At 35.7% G+C, this 25,536-nt stretch overlaps 1 protein-coding gene across 5 annotated transcripts in view; it reads left to right on the top strand.

The window, feature by feature from the left end:
• The window catches only part of Golgb1 (golgin B1), a 99,897-nt gene that overhangs the window by 13,035 nt on the left and 61,326 nt on the right, over nucleotides 1-25,536 (top strand). For 2 of the 5 annotated variants that reach the window (XM_033768145.1, XM_010629997.3), the window contains exons 2-10: nucleotides 4,023-4,117; nucleotides 4,879-5,031; nucleotides 5,235-5,387; nucleotides 7,700-7,807; nucleotides 10,099-10,224; nucleotides 12,344-12,466; nucleotides 13,570-13,683; nucleotides 16,892-17,294; nucleotides 18,844-18,959. In XM_033768145.1, the coding sequence (XP_033624036.1) occupies nucleotides 4,025-4,117; nucleotides 4,879-5,031; nucleotides 5,235-5,387; nucleotides 7,700-7,807; nucleotides 10,099-10,224; nucleotides 12,344-12,466; nucleotides 13,570-13,683; nucleotides 16,892-17,294; nucleotides 18,844-18,959 (1,389 nt within the window). In that variant the 5' untranslated portion in view covers nucleotides 4,023-4,024. The remainder of the gene's footprint in view (nucleotides 1-4,022; nucleotides 4,118-4,878; nucleotides 5,032-5,234; nucleotides 5,388-7,699; nucleotides 7,808-10,098; nucleotides 10,225-12,343; nucleotides 12,467-13,569; nucleotides 13,684-16,891; nucleotides 17,295-18,843; nucleotides 18,960-25,536) is intronic. The other 3 variants (XM_010629999.3, XM_010629998.3, XM_010630000.3) reach the window with 3 other exon arrangements.

Raw genomic sequence — 25,536 nt, 5'->3', positions numbered from 1 at the left:
ACAGATATGCACACACACAGTCCAATGTATATGTATATGCAAATGAATGTGGTTATGAATCCACTATCCCGAGATGACACAGAACCTTTACCCTAAAAATTCTTTATGTGGCTGGGGATTTAGCTCAGCGGTTCGGTGGCCTGCCTCACAAGCTCAAGGACCCAAGTTCAATCCCCGGTACCAAAAAAAGAAAAAAATTCTTAATGTGGCCTTTTTTCCCCCTTTTCATGCTAGAGATTGAACCCTGGGTCTTGCACATTCTAAGTATGCAGCTTATTACTGATCTACATCCCTAGTCACCCCTCCCCCCCATATGACCTTTTTATTGTCAACCACACCCTCTTCCTTCAAACCCTGACAACTGTATTTGTATGGGTCTATTTCTAGCCTTTTCTATATATTATATAAATAGCATCATATAATATGTAGCTTTCCACATTTAGCTTTTTCCATTTAGCAGAAGATATTTTAGATTTATCCATGTTGTATTGTGTGAGTGAATAGCTCATTCCTCTTTATTGCTAGTGCGTATTCTGTTTGGGAGTACCCCATGATTATTCATTTGCTTGTTGAATGTTTTGGTTGTTTTCAGTTTTGTAATAAGAGTCAACCTACTGTAAATATTTACTTATAGGTTTCTATATAAATTTTAGTTTTCATTTCACTGAATGATTAAATACCTAGGTGTAGGATTGGTAAATATATGTTTAACTTTGAAAGACATTACCAAACGAATTTCCAAAAGTAGCACTGCCATTTGGTATTTCCATCTGCACTGCATGAAAGTTCCTATTGCTCCAGATCCCTACTAGCATTTTCAAAAAGAGTTATTTTGACAATTCTAATAGGTATGTGGTAGTATTTAATTGGGTTTCTAATGAATATTTTCCTAGACAGATGAAGTTGAATGTTTTCATATACTTATTTATCATCCATATATATCTTCTTTAGTGAAGTGTCTCCTTTTTTTTTCATTAAGTTTATCGGTACATTTTAGGTATACAGTGAAGTGTCTTTTCCACATTTCTTTATTAGCTCATTTATGTTCTTGTGTTCTAAGAAAGTTTGTTTCAAACAATGTGGATACAAGTTCTTTTTTTTCTCATTGAGTTTATTAGTACATTTTAGGTATATAGTAGTTAATTCATCATTGGGATCTTATACCTTTACATGACAGGTCTTGGTTGTTATTTTTTCCCTTTATCCCTGCCCTCCCTTCACCCTCTCCCCCTTCCCTATTTACAAATACTTTTTTCCATTTTTTCATTTTCTCATGGTTTTTTTTTTCCTTTTCACTTATTAGGGTAATAGATACAAGTTCTTTATTGAATATTAGTTGCAAATATTTTCTCTGAATCTGTAGTTTGTCTTTTCTTCCTTTTAACATTGTCCTCACAGAGCAAAAGTCTTAACTTTTGCTAAATTACTGTTTAAGTTTTGTAATTATGTATCGCGCCTTGTTGTCTGTGAAAACCTCTTGCCAAATCCAAAGACCAGATTTTGTCCTTAGAAATTTTAAAGTTTGGCAGTATAAGTTTCAATCTCTGATCCATTTTGAGGTATTTTTTAAAATAAAGTGTGAGTTTTATATCAAGGTTTACTTTTTTTTTTAATGGCTGTCTAGTTGTTTTACCAGTATTTGTTGAAAAGATTGTTTTCCTCAGCCAAGTTGAATTTGTACCTTTGACAAGAATGTTGATTCTATTTGTGTTGGTCTGTTTCTAGGCTCTGATTCTATTCCATTTAGCTATGTGTCTGTGTTTTCACCAATGCTACACTATCTTGTAATTGTATTTTTTTTATTGAGTTATGCTTTCCTTAACTTTTCAGCTAAACTTTAGATATTATTTAGCTTGTTGATATTTATTAAAACTTGTTGGGATTTAGATCAGAATTGTACTAGTTTTATATATCGAAATGGGGAGAATTTATCATAAGGTTACATTTTGTACATTGATTTCTACATTTAAATTATTTCCTTCCTCAGTTTTTAAAATACTTTTCAGAATATCAATCCTGCACTTACTTTGTCAGATTTCTACCCAAGTCCTTCTCCTTTTGTCCAGTGCTATTGTAAATGCTATTGTATTAGTTTCAAATTGTACTTATTCAGTGCTTGTATTAGCAATGGCATTGATTTTAACACATTGATGTTATATCCTGCACCCTTGCTAAACTCACTTGGAGTTCATTTATAGCTTTTTTTAGTAGGAAAATTTGGGGAGCATTCATATCTTTTGCTCATTGAGATAATTTTATTTCTTTCTGTCAAATTTATATGACTTTATTTTTTTTGCCTATTGTACTGCCTATGATTTTCAATATGGTGTTGAATAGAAATATGAGAGGTGACATCTTTGCCTTGTTCCTGATCTTTTGGTGAGAGCATTTGGCCTGTCACTATTAAATGTGGTACAGGTGGTAGGATTTTCTATAGATGCTCTTTATTAAATTAATTTTCTTCTGTCCTTAGTTTCCTGAGATGTTTTATTATGAATGGATGCTGAAATTTTTCAAATGCTATTTGGAATCAATATGATACAGTTTTCTTTAGTCAGTTAATACTGTGAATTACATTGATTGATTATCGTATATGAATTACTGTCTGTTGGATCCATTTTACATTTTTTAACTCCACGTGGTTGTGATGTTTTGGTTTTTTCTAAAGCTGATATTAGAAAACATTTTGTTGAGGATTTTGAATATTTTGTTGAGTATGATCGTGACGAGTATTGGTCTATAGTTGTAATTATCTTGTCTGCTTTTAATATTAGGTAGGTTAGGGCTGGTCTCATAAAAAACTGAGAAGTGTTCCCTCCTCTTTTAACTCCTGGAAGATTATAAAAATTGGTGTCATTTCTTTTTAAAATGTTTGTTGCAACTCACCAGTGAAGCCATCTTGACCTGAGTTTCATTTTTTACCAACTTTTTAATAATGTATACATGTAATTTCATGTTTGTGTGTATAATGTCAGTTTATATATGCATACATATGTACCCACACATGTCCACTCATATAAAGTCTCTTTTTTTTTTGTATCTTTCAAGGAATTGACCCATTTCTTCCACTTTGATGAATTCATGAACACAGGATTATGGTTTAGTGTTTCTCTATTTTCATATATGTTGTTAGACCGGTATTGATATTCCAATGTTCATTTATGATGTCAGCAATTTGTGTCTTCCGTTTTTTCATGGTTAGACTGATTAAAGCTTTATCATCTTTATTGATTTTTTTCAAAGAATTATGTTTTTGGTTCTATTGATTTTTTCTATGTTTTTCTATTCTCAATTTTATTAATTTGTTTCCTTGCTTATGTTGGTTTTAATTTGCTTTTCTTTTAAAAATTTTCATACAGAAGAAGGACAGGTTACTAATTTTTTTTGTTGTTGTTTTGGTACTGGGGATCGAACTTGGGTCCTTGTGCTTGCAAGGCAGGTGGCAGAACCACTAAGCTAAATCCCCTACCCCAAGGTTACTAATTTTGATCTTCCTCCTTTTTTTTCTAAGACACTCATTTAATGCTATACATTTTGAACAAGGATTATATTTAATTTTTAGCAAAACCGTATAGTTTATCAGGAAAGTTTCCTGAACTAATGGAGTTCATGTGATATATAAAAAGAAAAACTTGCTGAATCATGTGGTTTATGTATAAAAGCAGGTGAGAACAGTCTGACCAAAGAAGGAAGAATAAAAAATTATATTTGTAAATGAAACTCTGGTGAAAGAAAGGGCATTAAAGGTAACCTTTAAATATAAAATTATATATTTGTGTTTAAGAATTATATAATTATTTTATTTTTACAAATCCTCTTTAGTGATGCTTATTATGATCTCTTTGTTACTGCCAGTGAAAATAACAGTGTCCAATTATGCCATGCTAGTCATATGCCTTTGCTGCAGACTGTGTTTAGTATTTGTCACCTGCACTGCTCCATTTCACTTACAGATGATATGGCTACCAGCAGAGAGAGCAGCCTGTGTCCTCTTTGCTGATTTTTCTGTCCTTTTCCCACAGAAATGCTTAGCCGATTATCAGGATTAGCAAATGTTGTCTTGCATGAGTTATCAGGAGATGACGCTGATCAAAGTATGACGGCTCCCTCAAGCCCTGTGAGTAGCTCTGTTCTGATTTAAACCGATGAGCCATTCACTCTGTGCTGTCCCCAGGAAAAGGATATCAGAAAGACATGAGCAGCCTCCCTAGTGCAAAGTGGAAGTAAGGATTAAGAAAAATATTAAGACTTCATAAGTGATCTTTTTATAAGTTTTTTGCCTAACAGCCACAGAGCTGGGAAACAAGTCCTGGATAAGATTTAGAAGATCCTTCTCATTTGTCCTCCTGGGCCTGTTTAGTGCCAGATTGTTTTAACTCCTCTTCCTTGGGTACATACTCCTAATTCCATAGGAAGGTTTAAATGACAAGTGTGTGTTTGTGTGTGGGGTCCCGAAGCACTGCTTGAGTTTGAGAATATCTGCTTGCTTTTATAAATTTGTCTACCACTTTCTTAATTGTTTGTATTGCATTTTTTCTGAGGACCACATAATCAAAATAAATGTTTTCTAAAAAGACAAGTGGCAGAGCTTAGTGGTTACAAGAGTTTTATTCAACAAACTTTCACTTACTAGTTTGTGATCTTTACTTCCCTTTACTTTTTTCTTTCGTAAAATTAAGGTAATAATACCTTAAATGGGATAAAATACTCAGTGCATTGTGATGACTATGATAACTGTTGTTGGACCAGCCTCTTCTTAGAGGCTTAAGTTTTAAAATAAATGAGTTGGGCAAAAGTTGTTGAAATAAAGAAACTCCTGCTTAGTAGCTCATACCTTTTCTTTTCCTGATACATTGGGCACTTTTTCCTGACTCCTAGGAATTACCCCAGGAATCTGACATGGAGTTTAATAGTAGAACACAAAAGGATATTGCAGAACGCCTGGCTTGTGCAGAGCAGTTGGTGGTGGAGCTGAAAGAGGTTATTAGACAGAAGGATGTTGAGCTGCAGCAGAAGGATGAAGTTCTACAGGTACTATTGTTTGTCTTTTCTTGTAGAGCATTTGATAAGGGACAGATGCACTTGTACACCTAGATTTTCCTCTTAAATTATTAGAGAGCCTGATTCTTATTTCCTTAATACTATACCATGGTGCTTACTGAAAATAACTTTTGTCATATGCTGGATAAATGGTGAAAAATATTTATGTATTTATCATCATTGTTCTCTGGTAGGAGGAAAGAAAAGCTGCTGATAACAAAATAAAAAAAATAAAACTTCACGCAAAGGCCAAATTAACTTCTTTGAATAAACACATAGAAGAAATGAAGGCACAAGGAGGGACTGCTCTACCTGTGGAACCTGAGTCAGAGGAGTCATTCTCCAAGGTACGGGGACAGGGTATAATATATATTTTCTGAATCAAGAAAGCCTTCCGGTGTAGTAGTTCCTCACTAGTCACAGTGATCTTTTCTTTGAGGTTATACCCAGATGGTCACATTCAGACAGCTATGGAACGAACAAGCTCTTAGGAGCTGAGAGGAAAGTTTGGAGCCAGACACATTACCTATGAACACTGTAGTTAGCCTACACTTCACCCCGATTAACAAATCTTATTTTCTTAATTTTTCTCTGTTTTACATTCTGGCTCACTATATTATTATTCTCAGTGTTCTCAGTTTTTGGGGGAAAAAAGATGTTAATAAGTCCTCCAGTAACAACCCTAGGGGCACTGGTTAGCTGCCCAGTACCTTGGTAGTCTTTCTTTCTTTCCAGGGGCTAATGCTCAGAGAGCATCACTTTTATGAATCAGTAACCTTATTTAACATTTCAAAATTTATTTTAAAAGCTATTGTGAATCTTCTCAAAGAGATTCTTCGTTTGGATCTTTTTCTTACTCTTTGGTTTTTACTCTGACAGTTCTCTTACCTTAGCTGTAGCAATAATAACATCTCTTCCAATGGTGTTTCTTCCTTCAAACCTCCCCTCAGCTATGCTGTTAGACTTAAATTATCCACTTTATACTCTGCTTTTCAATTTAATTTTTAGCTCTGAGACTTTTAAACACCTTACAGCCTGTTATGACTTGTATTTAGATGTTCCCCTAAAGCCTCATGCAGCCATAAGTAGGGCTTTTTTTTTTTAACCTTCAGTACTAGGAATCAAACTCAGGGACTCACACTCACCAGGCAGGTGCTGTACCACTGAACTATATCCCCGGCCCAGGTGGAGCTTTTTCAGAGTTGGCTAGATACAGAGTGTGTGATGCTGAAATTGATTTATAATGCAGTGCTAGGACTAAGGGTATGTGTGCTACCAGCCCTAAGAAGTTTGGATGAGATAAAAGGGGCAGAAAGAAGCTGTTAAGACCCTTTGCTTGCTTACTTTTGCTGTCTTCTGCCTGCCACAAACTATTTCTCCTCTGCGATGCCCCTCTGCCAAGCCACTCTGCCTTGGAGCCAGCCAACTATGGATTGAAACCTTGACAAACTGTGAGCCAAATAAACTCTTTCCCTTTTAACTTTGGGTGTCAGGTATTTTGTCTTAGTAATAAAAGAAAAGTAAGACACAGCCCCCATATCCTTCCTTTGTTGCTGGCTCCCAGCCTCTATGACCATACCACCGAGAACTCACCCAATCTCGTCCTTCTTTTGTTAAACAAATTATTTGTAGCAGTTCCAATCTGTTCCGTCAGTTTTAGCAAACTTCTAACCATTATATACTCAATACAGAGCTTGGTATTCCGCAGAAAGTATAGCTGAAGAGATGATAGCATCCTCTGTTGCTAGATTATTATTAGAAAGAAAATGTAAAATTATTTTTGTACTTCCAGTAAACAAAACTAAGATGGGGATTCAGTAGGGAGACAGAAGCAGGCGTGGTGGCACACGTGTGTAATCTGAGCACTTGGGAAGCTGAGACAGGATGCTCATTACAAGTTTGAGGCAGACTGGGCTACATAGTGAATTCAAGACCAGCCTGAGCCATGTAGTGAGACACTCAAAATAACAACAAAATGGGAATAAAAATAATATCTTGCTGGGCCAGGGATGTAGCTCAGTGGTGCTGGGCCTACCTGGCAAATGCAAGGTCCTGAATTCAATCCCCATCCCTGGTGTTGGAAGAAAAAAAAAATAGGGAGGTAAAATCTGGTTCTAATGAAAAGCTTAAAGAAATATATACTATCGAAAGATTTGGATTTTCCTTGGTGGCTGTTTTCTGAAGTTTTGCCTCTTACTTTACAGCAGCTGTAGATTTCTAAACTCTGTCCTTTATTTTTCAAGACAGCCAGACTGTGAGTTTTCTATGAAAGCTTAGTCCTGCAAGGCACTGCCTGGTCTTACTTTAGACTATAGCTGTCAGAATGAGAAATTCTTTGCTGTTTCTTCCAGGCATGGTCTCTGCCAGTGTCTTCCTGCTTTCCAGTGTTTTCACATAGCTGTTTTCTGTATTATCCAAAGTTTACAGCCATTCTTTGTAAAGGGTAGATCTAAGATGAGATCTGATCTAATAGCTACTTGGCCTTACTAAACCGGGAAGTCCCTAAGATACCTTACTTATGGTTAAATTTTTTTCTTGTCCTCATCATTTTAATAAAACTATAATTAAATGATTGTATATAAAGGGTAAATTGAGCAAAAGATGAAATATATTACTTGTAATTCTTTTAAATAATTGACTTTATCTGTTGCATTTTCAGTATGGTAAGAGTTTCACAGAAGAAGACATAGAAGTAGAAAAGATAAAACATGAGCTCCAGGAGAAGGAAAAACTAATTAGCAGTTTGCAAGCCCAGCAAGCTGCACAGGTAGGTGAAGGTGTGAGTTACCTCATAATCATTAAATTAGTGAATCATTAAAGCCTAGTGACAAATACCTTTTTATTGATGCCTGACAGATATTTATCTGTCTGTCAGTCAGTTCCTCCCTTCTGTTTCCTCTTGCTCTCCTTTTCTCCTTGCCTGGCTGGCTGCTTCCCTCCCTTCATTGCTCCCTTCCTTCCTTCCTCCCTTCTTTCCCTCCAAGCCCAGTAATTTTATTTGAATATAGTACATAGGTCTTTGTAGTTCTTGGTTGGTATTTGTAAATACCCAGCATGCTCTTTCACATATTTTTATTTCAGAAGTTTTCTTAAATTATGTGATTTGTAAGTATTTAATCTGTTACCTTACTTTGATTTTCTTCTTTGGGGACTTCTGTTATTCATTTGTGTGATCTTTGATATCTCCAATTGTCTATCACTTTCTTCAATTCCTTATTATCTCTATATCATTACATTTTTTTCCTTTTGTGTTATCGTTTGTGAAATCTATCACTTCATTTTGATTTATATTTTTCTTTTATGTCGTGTACAATTTACATTTTTTAAAACTCCTTTTAAAATAGGTTGTAATTTCTAATTATTTGTGCATGTCTCTGGTTTTATCACTTGTCCTATATCATTCTCTTTGTTAATATTGTTTCTTTTTAACTAACTTCATAAGGATTTCATCATGGTCCTTTTCTGTTCCTTATTTTTGTGTGAATTAGGTTTTTTAGAATGGTTTTCTGCTTGCAAACTGCTTTAGAGGGAAGCAAATTATAGGGAAATTCTTATGTAACAGACCTACATATACTATTTTTGTGTTGTGTCCAAATGTAAGAAAGCTGGACTGCTCAGATATGTGGCTGTCTTTTCTGGCTCTCACTAATTTATACCAACACTCTCTTAATAGGAGTAAATATACTTGTTATCACCACAAGCTGCATCAGACTCACTTATCCATCAACTGGTGACTAAACAAACTGTCATGTAACCACACGGGTAATACTTAGAAATAAAAAGGAATAAATTATACTCAATACTCTGCCTTCATTTTAAACTTAAAAATGTGCCTATACTTTAGACTAGAAAAATAATTATAATTATAGTAACCATTTATATTTCAATTCAGTTACTGATTATGATTTATACTTACACCAACTGCAGCTTGTCTCTGTTAAGTGTTCACATAAATATGATGTTACATAGGGGTGTAAGAGAAAATCATTCAAACTGACTTGGCCCATTAACACCAACTATGGGTATGCGTGTACTTCTGCAGCACCTCAGTAATCTCTTACTTGGTGCAACTGGTAAAGTGTAAATATAGTCATACTAAAATAAAATTGTATTTAATAGAAAAATTTGTTAATTACAATTAAATAATATTCAAAATGAAATATTACTTTCACATTGGTCACATTTCAAGCCCTCTGTCGCTCCCTGTGGCTAGTTAATACTGAATTATATAGCATGTGTGTAGACTTTCCCTTTCTTCTGTCTCTGTTATCCTTACTCTCCTTAATTGTTGTGTTGTGTTGTGTTATGATGCTGTGAATGGAACCCACACCCTTGTGCATATTTGGCAAGTGTTCTACCACTGAGCTACACCCCATGTGCAGCTTAATTTTGGTTTTGCTCCTAGCATTTCCTCCTGACAGCATGTCTGTTTCTCAGAAGATTAGCCCCAATGAGTCAAGTTTTGAGAGAATGGCGGGGGGGGGCTACATTTCTTTCCCTTTTTACTCTTTCTTATTGTGGACACACTCTTGCATTTACTCAGTAATGAAAACTGATAAAGCCTACTGGTATTAAAAAAATTGTCCAGCTGTTCATTCCAACAAATACTTGGGTGGGGGGGGGCTATTTTGGACTTTTCCTGTTCAAAAGGCCATCAGATGTTACTCTATTTTTGCCTTCTTCCTATTACATGGATTCTAATACTTTGCAAGTTTTGTGAATTTTAGTGGTTTGTCCTTAATTGCTTGTATTTTAGGGTTTTTAGGACTACCTTCCTAATTTTATTATAAATATTGACCTTTTTAAAAATTTTACTCTTTGGTTGTTCTGTCTGTGTGTGAGAATTCTGAGAAACTGCAAAAAATGCGACTTCTGTCTTCTTCTGGCAAATTTTGATAATTTCTTCTTAAAAACCACAGTATTTACAAATCCTTTTGGTGTAAATTGGAAATTAGAAAGAAATATGGTACATACTCAGGGAAGATGAGAAAGAGTGATCAAAGAATTAATGATGCTAATCCTTTTGCTTAAATATTTTCTTTTCTCCTGCTTCTTCAGTCAGACAAGAGTTTTGCAGAGATGGAAGAATTTTTAATTATGAAGCAACAGCTCCAGGAGAAGGAGGAGCTTATTAGCACTTTACAATCCCAGCTCAGCCAGACACAGGCAGAGCAAGCTGCACAGGTAAGGCAGACGGTGCCTTTACTCACATAGTCATGAAATCCAAAGTGTTATCACATGGCAAGGCAATTGAGACAGTAGCTTCTTAAATCTTAGAAGATGAAGGTATAGTAACTAGTGTTAAAGTAGAAATTGGAAGAGTGTGGTAGCAGAAGAAATTAGAAGCATGGTAAGTATGTCATTAGGGAACACTAGAAACCCTTTAAAAGGTATTGTTTGTCTTGATCAATTTTCTATAGCATAACTGATGACTGTTTCTTACTCTTCTATAGGTCCAAAAACTTGATTTTTGTAGCTCATAGAAATTCAACCTCTTAGGAATGGGCTTACGCTGAGCAAAAGGGACTGATAGGTAAACCAAAAGAAATACAAATAATTTGGACTGTTCTTGCCCTGAATAAAATCTTAGTGGGAAAATAAATTGTAATCAGAAGGTTATTTAGTGACCATCAATGAGAAGATTGTATAGCTTATGTGATTCTTTGTCATACATACACTAGTATGTAACATTCTTCTTCATGTTGATTTCTGCTATGAGGACCAGACTGAACTGACATCTTCAACTCTGTTTTTCTAGTTGACTGCTCACCCTCCTACTTTTCATTTGAGAACAGTTTTGAATCATGGCATATTTTATCCCTGAAGTACTATTGTGTACAGCAAATCTTATCCATCAAATGTATTGATGATTTGTAGTTATTGGTACCTTCTGTGGATGTCCTACTGCTGTCATATAGTTAAGATGTATGTCTTGAAATCCTTAATTTTGTTCTATTAGCTTTAGCAAAACAAGCAACAACACAAAATATTTGGAGAGGTGACAAACGTTACTGTGAGTATGATAGTTAAGAAAAGTTATGTGGAAAAGTTGGGATTTAAACCAGGAGGATAGATAATACCTACACAAGGTAGAGGAAGGTATTTCAGTTGTATGGAAGGGTGTGTGAGCAGAGTCTCAGAGAAGAAAATGAATTTAACATGTTTAAGGGGATGGAAGTTAGGTTTATGTTCAGCTATGGAAATATTACAGTGTGTTACATATTTAAAACAGGTTTTCAGGGCCAGAGATTTATCCCAGTGGCACTGAGCCTGCCCCAGAAGCACAATGTCCTGAGTTTGATCTCTGGAACAACAATAACAACAAAAAAACAAAACAGGTTTCCAAATTCATAGTGAGATCAGAATTCAGATAATCAAAAATTATAAGAATTTTTTAACTTACCAAGAAAGACAGCCAAGGTCAATTAAGGTATCACAACTAAAAATCAGCAATCCTGGAAGGACCAATGCAAGTGGGCGAGCTGAGCCTGGTCAGTCATCATGCTCAACCATAGACCTTAAGGAAATGAATAAGCAGGCACTACAACCAAAAACCAAACAAAAACACTGATACTGAGTATCCAACAATCTGTCCCTGTATTTCCATTTCATTTTGTTACGAGCCAGTAACAAATGAGCATGAGCTGGAAGCCTTCAAGTAATGACAGCTAAAAATAGCTGAGGAGATGGTGTGGGGTTGGTAGAAGCAAGTCTTTGAAAATAAAATTAGAAAGATTGATATATTTCCAGTTGTAGAGTATCTTGAACATAAGAATTTTCACTTTAGAGAATGAGAATTTCATGGAAAATTTTTTAGTATGAGCATGATATTGAAAGGAGTATCCAGGGTTTGACAGAAATCTAACTTCACTGTTTTTTGTTTTTTGTTTTTTTTTTTTTGGTACCGGGGATCGAACTGAGGTCCTTGCCCTTGCGAGACAATTGGCAGAACCACTGAGCTAAATCCCTGGCCCTCTTCACTGTATTTTTAATATTCTAATCTTTTTAGAACTTTTGAAAGATGTCCTTGTGTATTTAAAATATTTTTGTACTCATAAAAATATAATTGCTAATTGAAATTTATATTTCAGCTGACTTCTGAATTTGCTAATAGGCTTTCTTACATTTGAAAGTTGCCTTACTGGTGAGCCTCTCTCTTCCAACATTTTCATCCTTGATGTTCAAAATTGAATAAAAGAAAACCCTACTGCTTGTCAGGTCTGTCTTTGGAGAGTAGCTGTAAGCTTTGTTGAAACCATTTGGGGAATGTAACTTGTCTAGTTTCTCTGGTGTGTGTCTTCAGTTGAGTTCCATGCAGCAGGTGGTCCGGGAGAAAGATGCCCGCTTTGAGACACAAGTTCGTCTTCATGAAGATGAGCTTCTTCATTTAGTAACCCAGGCAGATGTGGAAACAGAGATGCAACAGGTGTGTTGCGCGAACTTAGTAGAATGACTGTCATGTTGGTTAACATTTAATCAAGACATCACAGCCACTTTTCAACCGCTGCCCGTCCCCACTACTCTCCACTTAGGCTTAACATGCTCCTTACTGGCTTCTTTTTGGTGTCCTTGTCTTTTGGTTCTTTTATTTAATTTTTCTTATCTTTATCTTTTACTCCTTTAACCAGGTTATTTGAACACCAAAGCTGAGTTTAATTGGGGAACGTATGTGATAGTCAGAAATTGATTTCTCTTCAGTTTGCTGATCACATTACCTTCATACATTGAAAACCTGATCCAAAGCTTCAAATCAGTGAAGTCAGTTTTAAACTTTAAAAAAAAAAAAAATTGGAGAGAAAAGGATTGGCTTTGGAGCTATGAAATTTTATTAAATTTAGATAACCCCCTTTTTAAAAGTTCATTGAGTAGGTTTTTAAGATTGACTTCATTGTATTTGAGTTCACCATCTACTAACTCAAAGTTGTTTGTTTTTGCTTAGTGTATAGAGCATTGTAGTACTGAAAGGCACTCTAGGGGCACTTCATGTTTGATCTGTTTAATTGTTTCTAAGTACAACCTCTTCCAAGTTCTAAGAACTCTCAGAATGTACCACTAAGTTTCAGAATATACGACTTAATTAAGTCAAATATTAATTGTATATACGGATCATTGATTTATTTATTCAGTGAGAGTTTTCTTCATGAACGTGCTTTGTGCATGAATCTAGGAAAAGAGAACTGTTCTTGCTGGAAAAGAACATTCTCTTTGGTGGCTAAGATATACCTGTTACTTACATTATTTAGATACAGGACATGAACAATATATAATTTTGAAATGTGTATCATTTTTCTCTAATTATTAGAAAGGCTCCCTAATTCAGGGATTTGATTGTGCTGAGCTTGGTTGTTGTCAGTGCTCTGGAGGAGACACTTTGGTCATTTTTTTGTTGCTGGTGGATGGGAGCATGGCATGCTGGTGTCTCACTCTTTATCATTTCCCACGTACACAAATTTCCATGACATGTTGAAAGGTAAGCAGATAATAGTGCTCATTGGTTAGCATGTTGTATCTAATACATTTTCTTTTCAGAAATTGAGGGTGCTGCAGAGGAAGCTTGAAGAGCATGAAGAGGCCTTGTTAGGCCGTGCTCAAGTGGTAGACTTGCTGCAGCAGGAGCTCACTGCTGCTGAACAGAGAAACCAGGTACTGTCTGCCTGTGGGGTGTTCATTTCAACTTGACTTTGCCAAGAATGGGTATAAAAGCCTATGAGAGCTTTCAAGAATCGGTACCATTTATTCACCCTTTCAACAGATACTTGTTCGTAAGTTATGGTAGGTAATACAGTGATGTACAAAACACATTCAGTTTCTTCCCTCATGGAGCGTATATTACATGTATTTTTTATTGTTTTCTTCTTTGGTCATTTTAAGTCTAGGGTCCAATTTTTTTCTAGAATGTCCTGTTTTCCTGTAGTGAGTTTCATCTCTTTACTCCTCTGTCTTCAGTGAGTCTTATGCTTTATATATGGTCTCTTCTTCACCTGTTTTGGTCATTTCTGTTGGATTAAAATGATCTCATTATGCAGTATATCCCAGGCTCTAAAGATGATTAGATATTCTCTTACAATTCAAGTATCCTACTCCCTGTTATAATGTATGCTATCATTCTCTCTCATACCATCCTCATTGTCATTGTCCTTGGGATCTGCTCATCTTTCCACTCTGATCTTCCAGTGTGTTATTTCTTCCTTGGCTACTCTCTGTCCTGTATGGGTGCATGCTTGGCCATTTGGACCACTGATAGCAGCCTGTGGATTCACAGAGTCCCTGTCCTAACAATCCATGGAGCCAGATCCTCATGATGCAGAATTGGTGCTATAGTCCTCTTACCCTTTTTGTTCATCTGGGTGCTGGATGCCCCTGAAAAAGTCAACCACATCCATTCTCCTTAGATTTCAGCTCTCCCCCTCGAGGCAGGCTTTCTCTCTAGCACGGAAACATATTCCCCCTTTATTGTCATGAAACCTATACTCTGGCCCAGATCCCCTCTCTGGCTGTGATTAGAATGTATGGTTCAAGTCCCAGTTGTGCCATTTACTGGATAGTTGCCATACAGAGAGTTATATCTATGTAACTTTTAGAAAATTTGGTGTTAGTGATATTGTGAATCCTCACCACAACAACCATATGTAGTAGATACTACTATTATTCTGGATTCCCAGATGAAAAATTGGGGCCTAAAGAATTCATACATATACCCCAGGTTGATTTGGTAGGCTTTGAATTTTTCATCAATAAAATGGGAATGATAATCTTTATACCACAGGCCTATCACGAGATCACCTGAAATAGTATATGAAAGTATTTAGGACAGTTTAGTATATATAGCACAATAGGATAACTAGAATTACTGTGATTCTAGCAAATCGTTCAGCAGAATCATGAAATACTTCCGAATTGTCAGATCTAATGAACACTTTCTACATCTTACTTTACTAGACCTTTCTGCTTTGTTGCTGTTGATTACTCATTCCTTGAAGCTTTCATTCCCTTGACTATTAGAACATGCATTATCTTGTTTTTTTTTTTTTTCTCAGATCTGTAGTGCTTTTCTTTTGTTCAGACTTCATAGACTTCTTTCCCTGGTGATTACACAGTGTTTTCCACTGTATCAGCCTCAGCCCCATATTCTATCTTACTGTCTTGTGGTAGACATAGGACTCCATCCCCACTGCTGCTAATTTCTCCCTGTAGGACTTGGCATATTTCCAGTTCCCTGGTGATTTATGGAGATCCTACAAACACCTCAGATTCAATGAAACTAATCTTCTCTCCTTAAAAACTATTATTTTTACCACACAAAATTTAAAAAAATAAGACTACCACGTGACCTAGTGATCCCATGACTTGTTTTATATCCAGAGAAAATGAAATCAGTGTGTTGTAGAGACATCTGCACATGTTTACTCTGCACTGTTCACCATACCTGGGATAATGGAATCAGCCTAGGTGCCTGTCAGTGGGTGAATGGATAAAAAAAAATGTGACATGTATGCAAAGGAATGTTATTTAACCATAAAAGAATGAAATTTCTGTTGTTTATCACTACTTGGATGGTTCTAGAGGACATTAAGTCAGGCACAGAAATGCAGTTTCCACATGTTCTAACTTACATGTGAAAATTTAAAAAGTTGATCTCAAAGAGATAGAGAATGGAATAGTGGTTACCAAAGCCTTAGAAGGGTGAAATGTTACACTGCACTCCACAACTATGTACAGTTAATGTTTCAGTTAAAATAAAATATATTTTAGAAACCCACAGGAAATCTATTATTTTTATCCTAGTTTTTCTCTTAATGAACTTTTCACTCAAAAGAATAAAACTTGTTATACTTTCTTAGCTCCTCCATATTCAACCCCTGCAGTTAATTAATTATCAGTTCTGCCGATTTTTCCCTCTTAGATAACTCTTGAATCTGCTCTCTCCTCTTCATCAATAATATCAGTACTATGGCTCTAGCTTGGGAACATCTGTGTTTAGAAAGCACTTCCTAACAGGTTTTCCTCCACCTCTGTTTTCCCTCTCAGTCCCCAGTATATCCTGTCTTTGGCAATAAGAGAGATGTTTCCAAAAGCTGACCAGGGCTCTTCACTACTTATAGAGCAAAATCCCTTAATGATGTAGTATATAAAGGTCCTGATGATTGGCTTATGATTATTTTTCCAGCCTTATTTCCTGTACTTTCTGTTAAAGCTTTACCCACAACTAACTCCAAACTATATAGGCAACTATGCTTTTTTTTTTCCTTACTTTATTCATTTCTGTGAATCTTTTTTTTTTTGGTACTGGGGATCGAACTCCGGTCCTTGTGCTTGTGAGGCAGGTGGTGACACCACTGAGCTAAATCCCGGCCCCTTACTTTATTCATTTCTAATGGTGAAGTACTCTTTAATGCCTTCTTGCTTGGTTGATTCCTATTATTTAAATCTTGGATTGGTGGCTCTTTTTTAAGAAGGGCACTGAAACAATTTTCTTCTCTGCTTTTGTAAATACAGTACCTTGTAAGTATGTCTCTGATAACCTCTGTTGTTTGTGTTATACTTAACCTGTTTCAGTGTGCCTTAACTCAGTTCCTTGGAGGCAAGGACTGGATTCATTCATTCAGTATTTATTGAGCACCACTCTATGCCATATACTGTGTTAAGTGCTTAAGCATAAAACAAAGTCTCTTCCTACATGAACTTTATTTTATAATGGCAAATGGAGAATCTAAAAGATAATGATACAAGTAAATATATGTGAGTACAAACTGTAAAAACTGGTCTGGAGGCAAAATAGAGGGTCTTATTTAATAGTAGATTTGGTCTGGGTGATGTATTTATAACTTATGAAATGTTCTCTTTTTCTTAGACTCTTTCTCAGCAGTTACAGCAGATGGAAGCTGAGCATAAAACTTTAAAGAACACTATGGAAATGGAAAGACAGGAGTCCAAGATACTGATAGAAAAGATGGAACTTGAAGTAGCAGAGAGAAAATTGTCTTTCCATAACCTTCAGGAAGAGACCCATCATCTTTTGGGACAGTTTGAGCAAGCAAGCCAAGCACAGGCTGAGCTGGAGTCTCAGTACAGTGCTTTGGAGAAAAAGCACAGAGCAGAAATGGAAGAGAAGACCTGTCACATTTCGAGTCTTCAGAAGGCTGAACAAGAGCTGCAGTCTGTCTGTGATGTTCTTAAGGATGAAAATTCAAGACTTCTCCAAGATAAGAATGAACAGGCAGTTCAGTCAGCCAAGGCCATTCAACAGCTGGAAGGTCGGTATCTGATGGCTTTTGAAGGCCACTTCTCTAGCACAATGAGTGGCTTATACTTCCTATTTTGGGGAATCTGTTAGTGACATCATTTGCTTGAACCAGTTCACCAGTAGAAAGATAAGAAAGAAATGAACTCTTTGTTACATTTTTTCTGCTTCTGACTGAAGCTCTTATCTGTCTCGATAGTACAGTGATACTGATAGTCCAGATATTAAATAGAATGCTGTGTAAAACATGACTCTGATCTGAAGGGTTTGATGACTGGATAGAATTTGAATTAATTTGGGGAAAACTCAGGCCAAATGTAGGTACATAATAGGGCGACTGAATCCCATGGAGCCATCCTTAAATCTCAGTGCTTTTCTAATAGGTGAAAATTTATCTTTAAAGAAAACTTTTGTCTTTTGAGAAGATGTAAATAAAACTTTATTTACAAGTATGTTACTATAAAGTCCATGCATGACTCTGAAAGATTGAACATTTTAGAAGCTTATAAATCAGAGAAGTAAGTATCACTCAGCACCAAAAATCCATCTCATGAGTCCTCATCCCCACATTATGACTTCTAATGGGTTGGCATATATCTAAGGAAAGAATTTAGAAAGAACTCAGTTGAAAATGTGTATTGAGGAGTTGACTGTTAACCATAAAGCCTTGAGGGACAGTATGTGAGAATAGGGTATTACATGAGCTGACTGTGCTCTTAAGTGAACCATATTAATGTTTCAGACCCTGCTGCAGAGTCTTGGTAAGGCTTTTAACTCTTAAGTGGAGATGAAGAAAGTGAAATAAGAGCCCTAAAGTCATTTTAAAGGGGGAAAGAAAAAAATAAGCCTTAAAAAAAAACAGCTAGGCTTGCTTGTCTATCATCTATCTATCTATCCATCCTAATTATACGTATTGATGGGATTCAGTGTGATATTTCCATATATGTGTGCAGCTTGTGTTGGTCCCATCTAATCACCCTTCCTCTACCTCTGTTGCAGATCCTTCCCAGTCCCTAATAGTCACTGTTAAATTTAGCTTCCACATATGAGAGAGAACATGTGGTACTTGTCTTTCTATGTCTGGCATATTTCACTTAACATGATGACCTCTAGTTTCATGTATTTAGCTGCAAATGGCAAGATTTCCTTTTTGTAAATGGCTGAATAATGCTACTCTGTTGTGTTTATTTTTCTTTTGAAGAAAGCAGTTTACTGAGGTGCCCTTTTGTCCTCGAGAGTATTTAAACAAATTTTAACCAATTGCCATTGGCATCGTAATTTGAATTAAATTAACTGAATTAATAAAGAGCATATGGCCGGGCATGGTGGCTCACACCTGTAATCCCAGCACTTGGGAGGGTGAGTGAGGCAAGAGGATCGCTGTGAGTTTGAGACCAGTCTGAGCTACACAGTGAGTTCCAGGTCAGTCTCAACTGCATAGTGAGACCCTGTCTCAACCCCCCCCCAAAAAAAAAGAGCATATTGTATATCTTTAGAAGGTCATAACTCATTAAGTTTAGGCTTGAAGCAGTTATTCCTCCTATATGTTTTCTTTTCCTTAGATCAACTCCAGCAAAAATCCAGAGAAATTAGCCAATTTCTAAATAAACCGACCTTGCAAAAATGTGAAATAGCATCTCAGACTTCTCTCCCAGATGTTTGTAATGAGGGCACACAGGTAATTAAATATGAATTTCTTATGAATATGATCTGTTTGTCTGCTTGGGGGTTCTAATGAGGACTTATTGCAGAGAACATTATAAACCTTTTAAATCTATTAAAATGCTCTTTGTGGGGATGATTCTATTTGAAAGGAGTCATGTCTCAAAAAGGAATAATGAGAAAATAATAGCTAAGAAGCATCGTGATTTCAGTAACCTCTCTGATTCTAAGGCCTTAAAAATCTATGTTGGAGATGCATCATTATTTGCTTTTATAATCAGTTTTATCATTTCAGTAGTCATCTATGATTTTGATAGAGTGAGATTTGATCAAATTTAGTGCATACTAAACAAACCTATAAGTCTATTACAGAAATGATATGTTTTCATTAAATTTTATTAACAGTAAAAAATTTAATGGCCAGGTAGTTGCTGATTGGCTAGTATATTACCTCTCTCCTACAAAAATCATTGTGTAAAGCTAGATTATAATCACCAGAAAGCTGCTTATTGAGCATAAAAAATATCAGAATAAGGGGATCTAGGTTAATGATCTTAATTGACTAGTTCTAATTTAAGATAATTGAGTCCACCCACCTCAATCATAGGATTATACCTTTCTGAACTGATAGACTTACCAGACAAGAGTCGCATGATCCCTGGCAGTATGGTGCATTGATGAAAATTTTTTGTTTCATGTTTTGTAGCCATGAGGCTCTCCAATCTCTTTTTTTTTTTTTTTTTTTTTTTTTTTTTTTGGATTTTTTTTTTTTTTGCCATTGTGCTCTCCATTTTTTTTTTTTTTTTTTTTTTTTTTTTTTTGTCCAATCTCTTCTATCCCATTCTCAACCTTTTTCCTCCGTTTTGTTACAAAATTTTCCAACTATTCAAATAAATTGAAAAGTTTTATAATGAAAACCTGTATGCCCACTTGTGGTTTCTATCATAACATTTTACTATATTTATTTACTTTATCAACTCTCCAACCATTGACCCTGTCCCTAACCGTCTATTAGTTTTTCTTAATTGTTTAATAAGGTTTACAGTAAATTGTATACATTAGTACATTTCTCTTTAAATATTTCACACTTAAATATTTCAGTCATAAATATATCATTGACTAGATTTCAGTATTTGTTTATAGTTGAGTTATGCTAGTTGAGTAATTTCTCCTTTTCTTTTGGGGTAAGATTTAGAAACCATTAAATGCATAAATTTTAAACATTGCATTCACCTAGTCTTGTCAGATGTGTATACCTATTTACCTAAACCCTTATTAGGATATATCATGTGCCATCACCCCACAAAGTATCCTCATATATTTTACAGGGGAGGGAAGAGCATTCATCCTTTTTTCCCTCCCCAGAGTCATCGACTGTTGTATTTTTTCACCATAGATTAATTTTTCCTGTTTTCTAGCAACATATGGATATAATCATGCAAAATGTGCTCTTTGTGCACAGCTTTTTTGACTCAGTGTATTTTGAGTTTCATCTATATTATAGCATGTATCATAATCTTTTATATTGCCAAGAAGTATTCCATTTTATGAATAGACTACGATTTTCTATTGTGTGATTGTGCTGTACTTTCCTACTGATGGACAACTGGGCTTTATCATGCTTTGGCTATTGTGAGGTTGCAAATATTTGTGTTGATGTAGATTTTCACTTATCTTTAGTAAATACTAGCTGAAGAGTGGCTGGGCTACAGAATACATATATACGTATTATTATAGAGAACTGCCAGATCTTTTCCCAAAGTAATTGTATTATTTTATTATACTAAACTCTAAAACGTATGAGTTTCAGTTTCTCCACATTTTCTCCCAGATTTCGTATTGTCCATTTAACAAATGTTTAGCCAATCTAATGGATATATGGTTTCATTTGCATTTCCCTGATGACAATATGGACGTTTTTCTTGAGAGTCTTGGCCATGTATATCTTGTTTTGATCACCTGTCTATTGAAGTCATGTTCCCCATTTTAAAAAGTGAGTTGTCTTTTTCTTATCAATTTATAGGAATTCTTTATCCTGAATGTGAGTAGTTCCTCCCATACTGTGACTTTCCTGCTCATTTTCACCATGATGGCTTTTTATTAGCACACATTTAAAAATTATCATTAGGAATATTTGTCAATTTTTTATGCTTTTGGTTTTCAATGTCCTTATGAACATACTGTTTTTTTTTTTCTGTGAACTTTATGGCTTTTGCTTGCACAGTTAAATTTCTGAACCTCAATATGGTTTTATGTATGGGGTGAAGATAATCGTGTTCCCTGGCTGAATGTGGTTATAAATGCCTGTAATCCCAGCACTCTGGGAGGTTGTGACTGGAAGATCACATGTTTGATCCTAGTCTGGGCAACTCAGTGAATTAGTGAGACCTTATTTCAAAATAAAAAAAGAGGCTAGATATGTAGCTCAGTGCAAAGGCCCTGGGCTTAATTCCTAGTACCACTCCAATCAGGTTTTTGTTTTCCCTCTATAATGCATTTAATTATTCCAGAATCATTTCTTGAAGAGATTTTATTCATTGTGTTGCTTTCGTGCCTTTGGTGAAAATCAAAGATTAATGTCGTGAGCCGCAACGTCAGAATCCTGCCAGCAGGTCCCAAACCCGAGGGAAGAACAACAGGAGAGCAGTTTCACGAACTTAGTTCCAGGCTCATGCTCTACCGCAGCAAGGCCCCATTTATTTTTCAGGGTGGGGTATATATAGGCTAAAACCGAAACCAAAAGTACAAACAGGGTGTAGCAGACTGGAAAGGTCACAAGGTTCTACAAAACAAGTATTATGGGCTACATTTGCTAGGCAACAGGTCAGACCACCAGTTGAACCAGCCCGTTGTCATGGGCTATAGCACGTCCGTGCCAGCGGGGTGACTCAAAGTTCAACCATGGCTATGCCCATGTCAAGGCTCACCATAATGGCTCACCATAATTCCCCCATTTCTCTTTGATAGCATGAAGAACGCTAACCGTTCATCATGCATCAGCCAAGGAACCTCTGTCTTAGGTGGCAGAAGTCTTCTATCTCCTTACCCGTCATCAGTCGCAGGGCTTATGTCCCAATACGACCTGTCTTAGGTTGGTAGACAGAAGCTTCCGTCCTTACACGTCATTGAGTATCCCAAGGCAGGGGATCTAGGCACGCCGAGCCTGAGCCAAGTAAATGGCTATGCGTGTTGTATCATCATGCAAAGAAGCCTGTACAGCCATAGCTAAACGCTCATATTTAAACTGGGGAACGCTTCCAGTATCGATATGAGCAGTAACCCAAAATACACAACCCAATCATAACAGCAATAATAATAAGCCATATAACAATCCAAGAAGGTGAAAACATCTTTTTCAAATTTTCCCAAACTTCTGTAGCAAAATCTAAATCAAGCCGGATAGAATTGGCATGAACACCAGACAAGATCTCAATGTCCAATGACAACTGATTAGTTGCATTTAGAAATGTCCAATTCCAAGACCCTGGCAACAATGACGAAAGTCTTCGGACTTCCTCAGAATGGTTTTTGACAGGAAAGGGAGTAAGGCAGAGCTGTTGAAATCTGGGATCACAGTCCAATCGAGTATGCAACCACAATCCTTCAACTTCTTCATGTAATAAGTCCGTTTGTTGCGGAAGTATAGCCAAACCAATTCCAATGTGAGGGTTGATGCGCTGTTGGGTTCATAGAGCCGTAGTTGTAGTGTTTTGAAGATCATTTATGGTAGCTGCGTTCTGTAAAGTTCCTGTCAACGCCACTGCGGAGGCGATGGCAGACACCAAGGCTATGATGCCAGCGATGATGCCCGCCACCATGGCACCTGCCACTCTTTTCCTGCGAGAAGGGGAAGAAATCTGTGCCCAAACAACAGCGGAGAAGTGGTTAGAAGTATTCAAAGGAATCCACACCTGAACAGGAATTCGTAAGATGGCCATAGCAAGTCGTCCATGATGAAACACAAAAGATTGATACATTCTTGTCATCTTATGATACATATAACAATTACAAATACAAAGAACCATCAAAACTACAATGATCACCAGTACAGGAGCAAACACTGCAGAAAAATACTGTTCAGCGGCAATACCGAAATGTTGGCCTGAGGAAAACGTGAATCTGCGTACCAAAGTCCTACAAACAAGCTTAAATCCAAGTGATTAATCCAAAAACTTTTGAGATGTGTCATTATATGGTCTTTCTTGAGGTATAGTAACATAGCACCTCTTCCATAAAATAGTAGTACTGCTTATTTTTGTTTCTTCTTCACACAAAGGTAATGATTGTGGAGCTTACTGTCCCATGATATTGGATGTAGATTTATCAGGATGATCCACATAAGGAACCAATCTCTCTGCTAACAATCGAGCTCCATCATATTCCTGTGAGAAAACACAAACATATCCTCGGCCCCATATTAACATGGGGTCAGGTCCATACCATTGACCAGTTAAGGGATCTCTCTATTTTACCAAGGTATATGGAGAACCTTGTGGATGCCAGGATCCTTCTGCTGCAGAATGGCCACGCTTATAAATTTGTAAAAAATTTAAAATATAGGTAGCATGATTTAAATCATTTCTGGGTGAAGAGGAGTACAATTCCCCCTTTTTTATTTTTTGTAGTTGCACCTTTAATAGTGGGGAACAGGGGAGAATACCTGGATCAAAAGGTTATTGTCATAAACAATATGTTGGAAAACCTGCATAATCAAACAACATGAATAAATTTTATATATCAGAGAAGTAGCAATAATAATTATACTTATATGAAATCTTATATCCTATAATGTAGCTTTGTATCAATAGGATCTTCCCTTTCTTTTTACAGAATATACTATATTTTGAAGATAACCATCATAATAAGAATGTTACAATAGCATTTAGAATTCAGCCCTTTGATGATAACCAATGTAAACATTTTTTAACAACATTTAACAAGGCATACCTTTTTATAAGGCTATGAAAATTATTTGGGTGGCTCCCATTAGTGAACAAAGATCAGAATAAATTTTCTGAGCAGCTGCTTCTTTATTTACCAACAGGAGCATATCCAAACTTAAAGATTATTTTTATTTGATCCTATAAAGCCAGATTGCAGAAATCAACAATCTGTTTGTATTTGACGTCATTTTGATCAAGAACATACAAACATCTTTGAACACTTATGACAGACAAACATATAACACTTATGACAGACAAACATATAAGACAATTTCAATGAGTGCACTCAGATGATTTTGGCCAATTGAACTATAGAATCTTTTTGTTATGATTAGTCAAAATTTTGCAGATCAAAATTAACAGAGATCTCTTGTAGAATTAGGGTTAAAGGAATGACATCTTAACCTCATCAAGAAGTTCAAATACAAAAAGAAGACATGTCTGAGCCTACAAATCATGCTAAATATTTCACCTTCACAATTAAAAGTGAAAACTTTTCAAAGAAAAGGACTAAACCAAATTATAACCCCATAACATATATTCTTCTGTATCCCCAAGATCTGGCCCAAAAAGCTCTGTGAAAAAATTATTAGTCACATTAGGGGTATCACACTATTTTAATCCAAATTGTCAAATCAACACTAGCCAACTAACTGAATGCAGATCAATATCATCTTCATTCCTATATTAATTGCAGGAGTTGAACACAGAAAATACATTCAGAGAAAAGAAAAAAAATGCCTAGGAAGTAACACTCAATTGATGCTACTTTGCGTTAATAACACTATAAAGCATATTATCTTTCTGAGCCTAGTCTACCATACACATTTAAAGTCAAATGATTAGTCAAAGACTTGAAAATTTTCCAAGTAATTGTAAGGAAGTTCCAAACTGGCACTGAGGGTATTAGTGTTATGTAACAAGGAAGTGAAAGAAGTTAAATTAACTGCAGAAAATTCCTCCTTGGGACAGAAGAGAATACTTATATCAGAACTGATTTGACAGCAGCTTTGTGTTGTGATTTAAAAACAAAAACAAAAACAAAAAACCAAAAAAAGATAAATAATCTCCTTCAATGGTTATTTAAAAATAAAAACTACAGATACAAGGAAATAAAACAAAAAAAAATAAATAATCTCCTTCAACAGTTATTTAAAAATAAAAACTACAGATACAAGGAAATAAAAACTACTTTTAGGAGATGAAAAAACGAAAGAGTAGGATATCCAACACCCCATTTTCAAATTTAAAATCATATTGTCAGTTGACCAAAACAGTTCAAATTCAAAGTCTGTGCTATGAAACTGTATAATTATGTTCTATTAAGGGTTGGATTAACACCAATGCACTGCAACAATTTGCTTCCTAAATTATTTCCACTGACAGATAAAAGACATGAGAAATAAGGTTAACTAAACTTACATATAAATCCAAGAAAAGGTTTCAGTTTGATTTAAAAACAAAACAGAAACAAGCTTCAAAATAAATCACAGTATCTTCAATTTACATATAACTTAGCAAAACCTTCAGTAAATGTTCAAGTTTTAGCATACTCTGTCACTGTCTTTAGATATTCCAATTATATATATAAAATTATTATATAAAACTCTTTCCTTGGTCTGAATGAATAGAAGCCTGCTAAAACAAATG

This window comes from Fukomys damarensis, unplaced genomic scaffold (genome assembly GCF_012274545.1).
Source record: "Fukomys damarensis isolate Sample0158 unplaced genomic scaffold, DMR_v1.0_HiC HiC_scaffold_24, whole genome shotgun sequence".
Taxonomy (NCBI): domain Eukaryota; kingdom Metazoa; phylum Chordata; class Mammalia; order Rodentia; family Bathyergidae; genus Fukomys; species Fukomys damarensis.
This window is presented reverse-complemented; position numbering and strand designations above follow the sequence as displayed.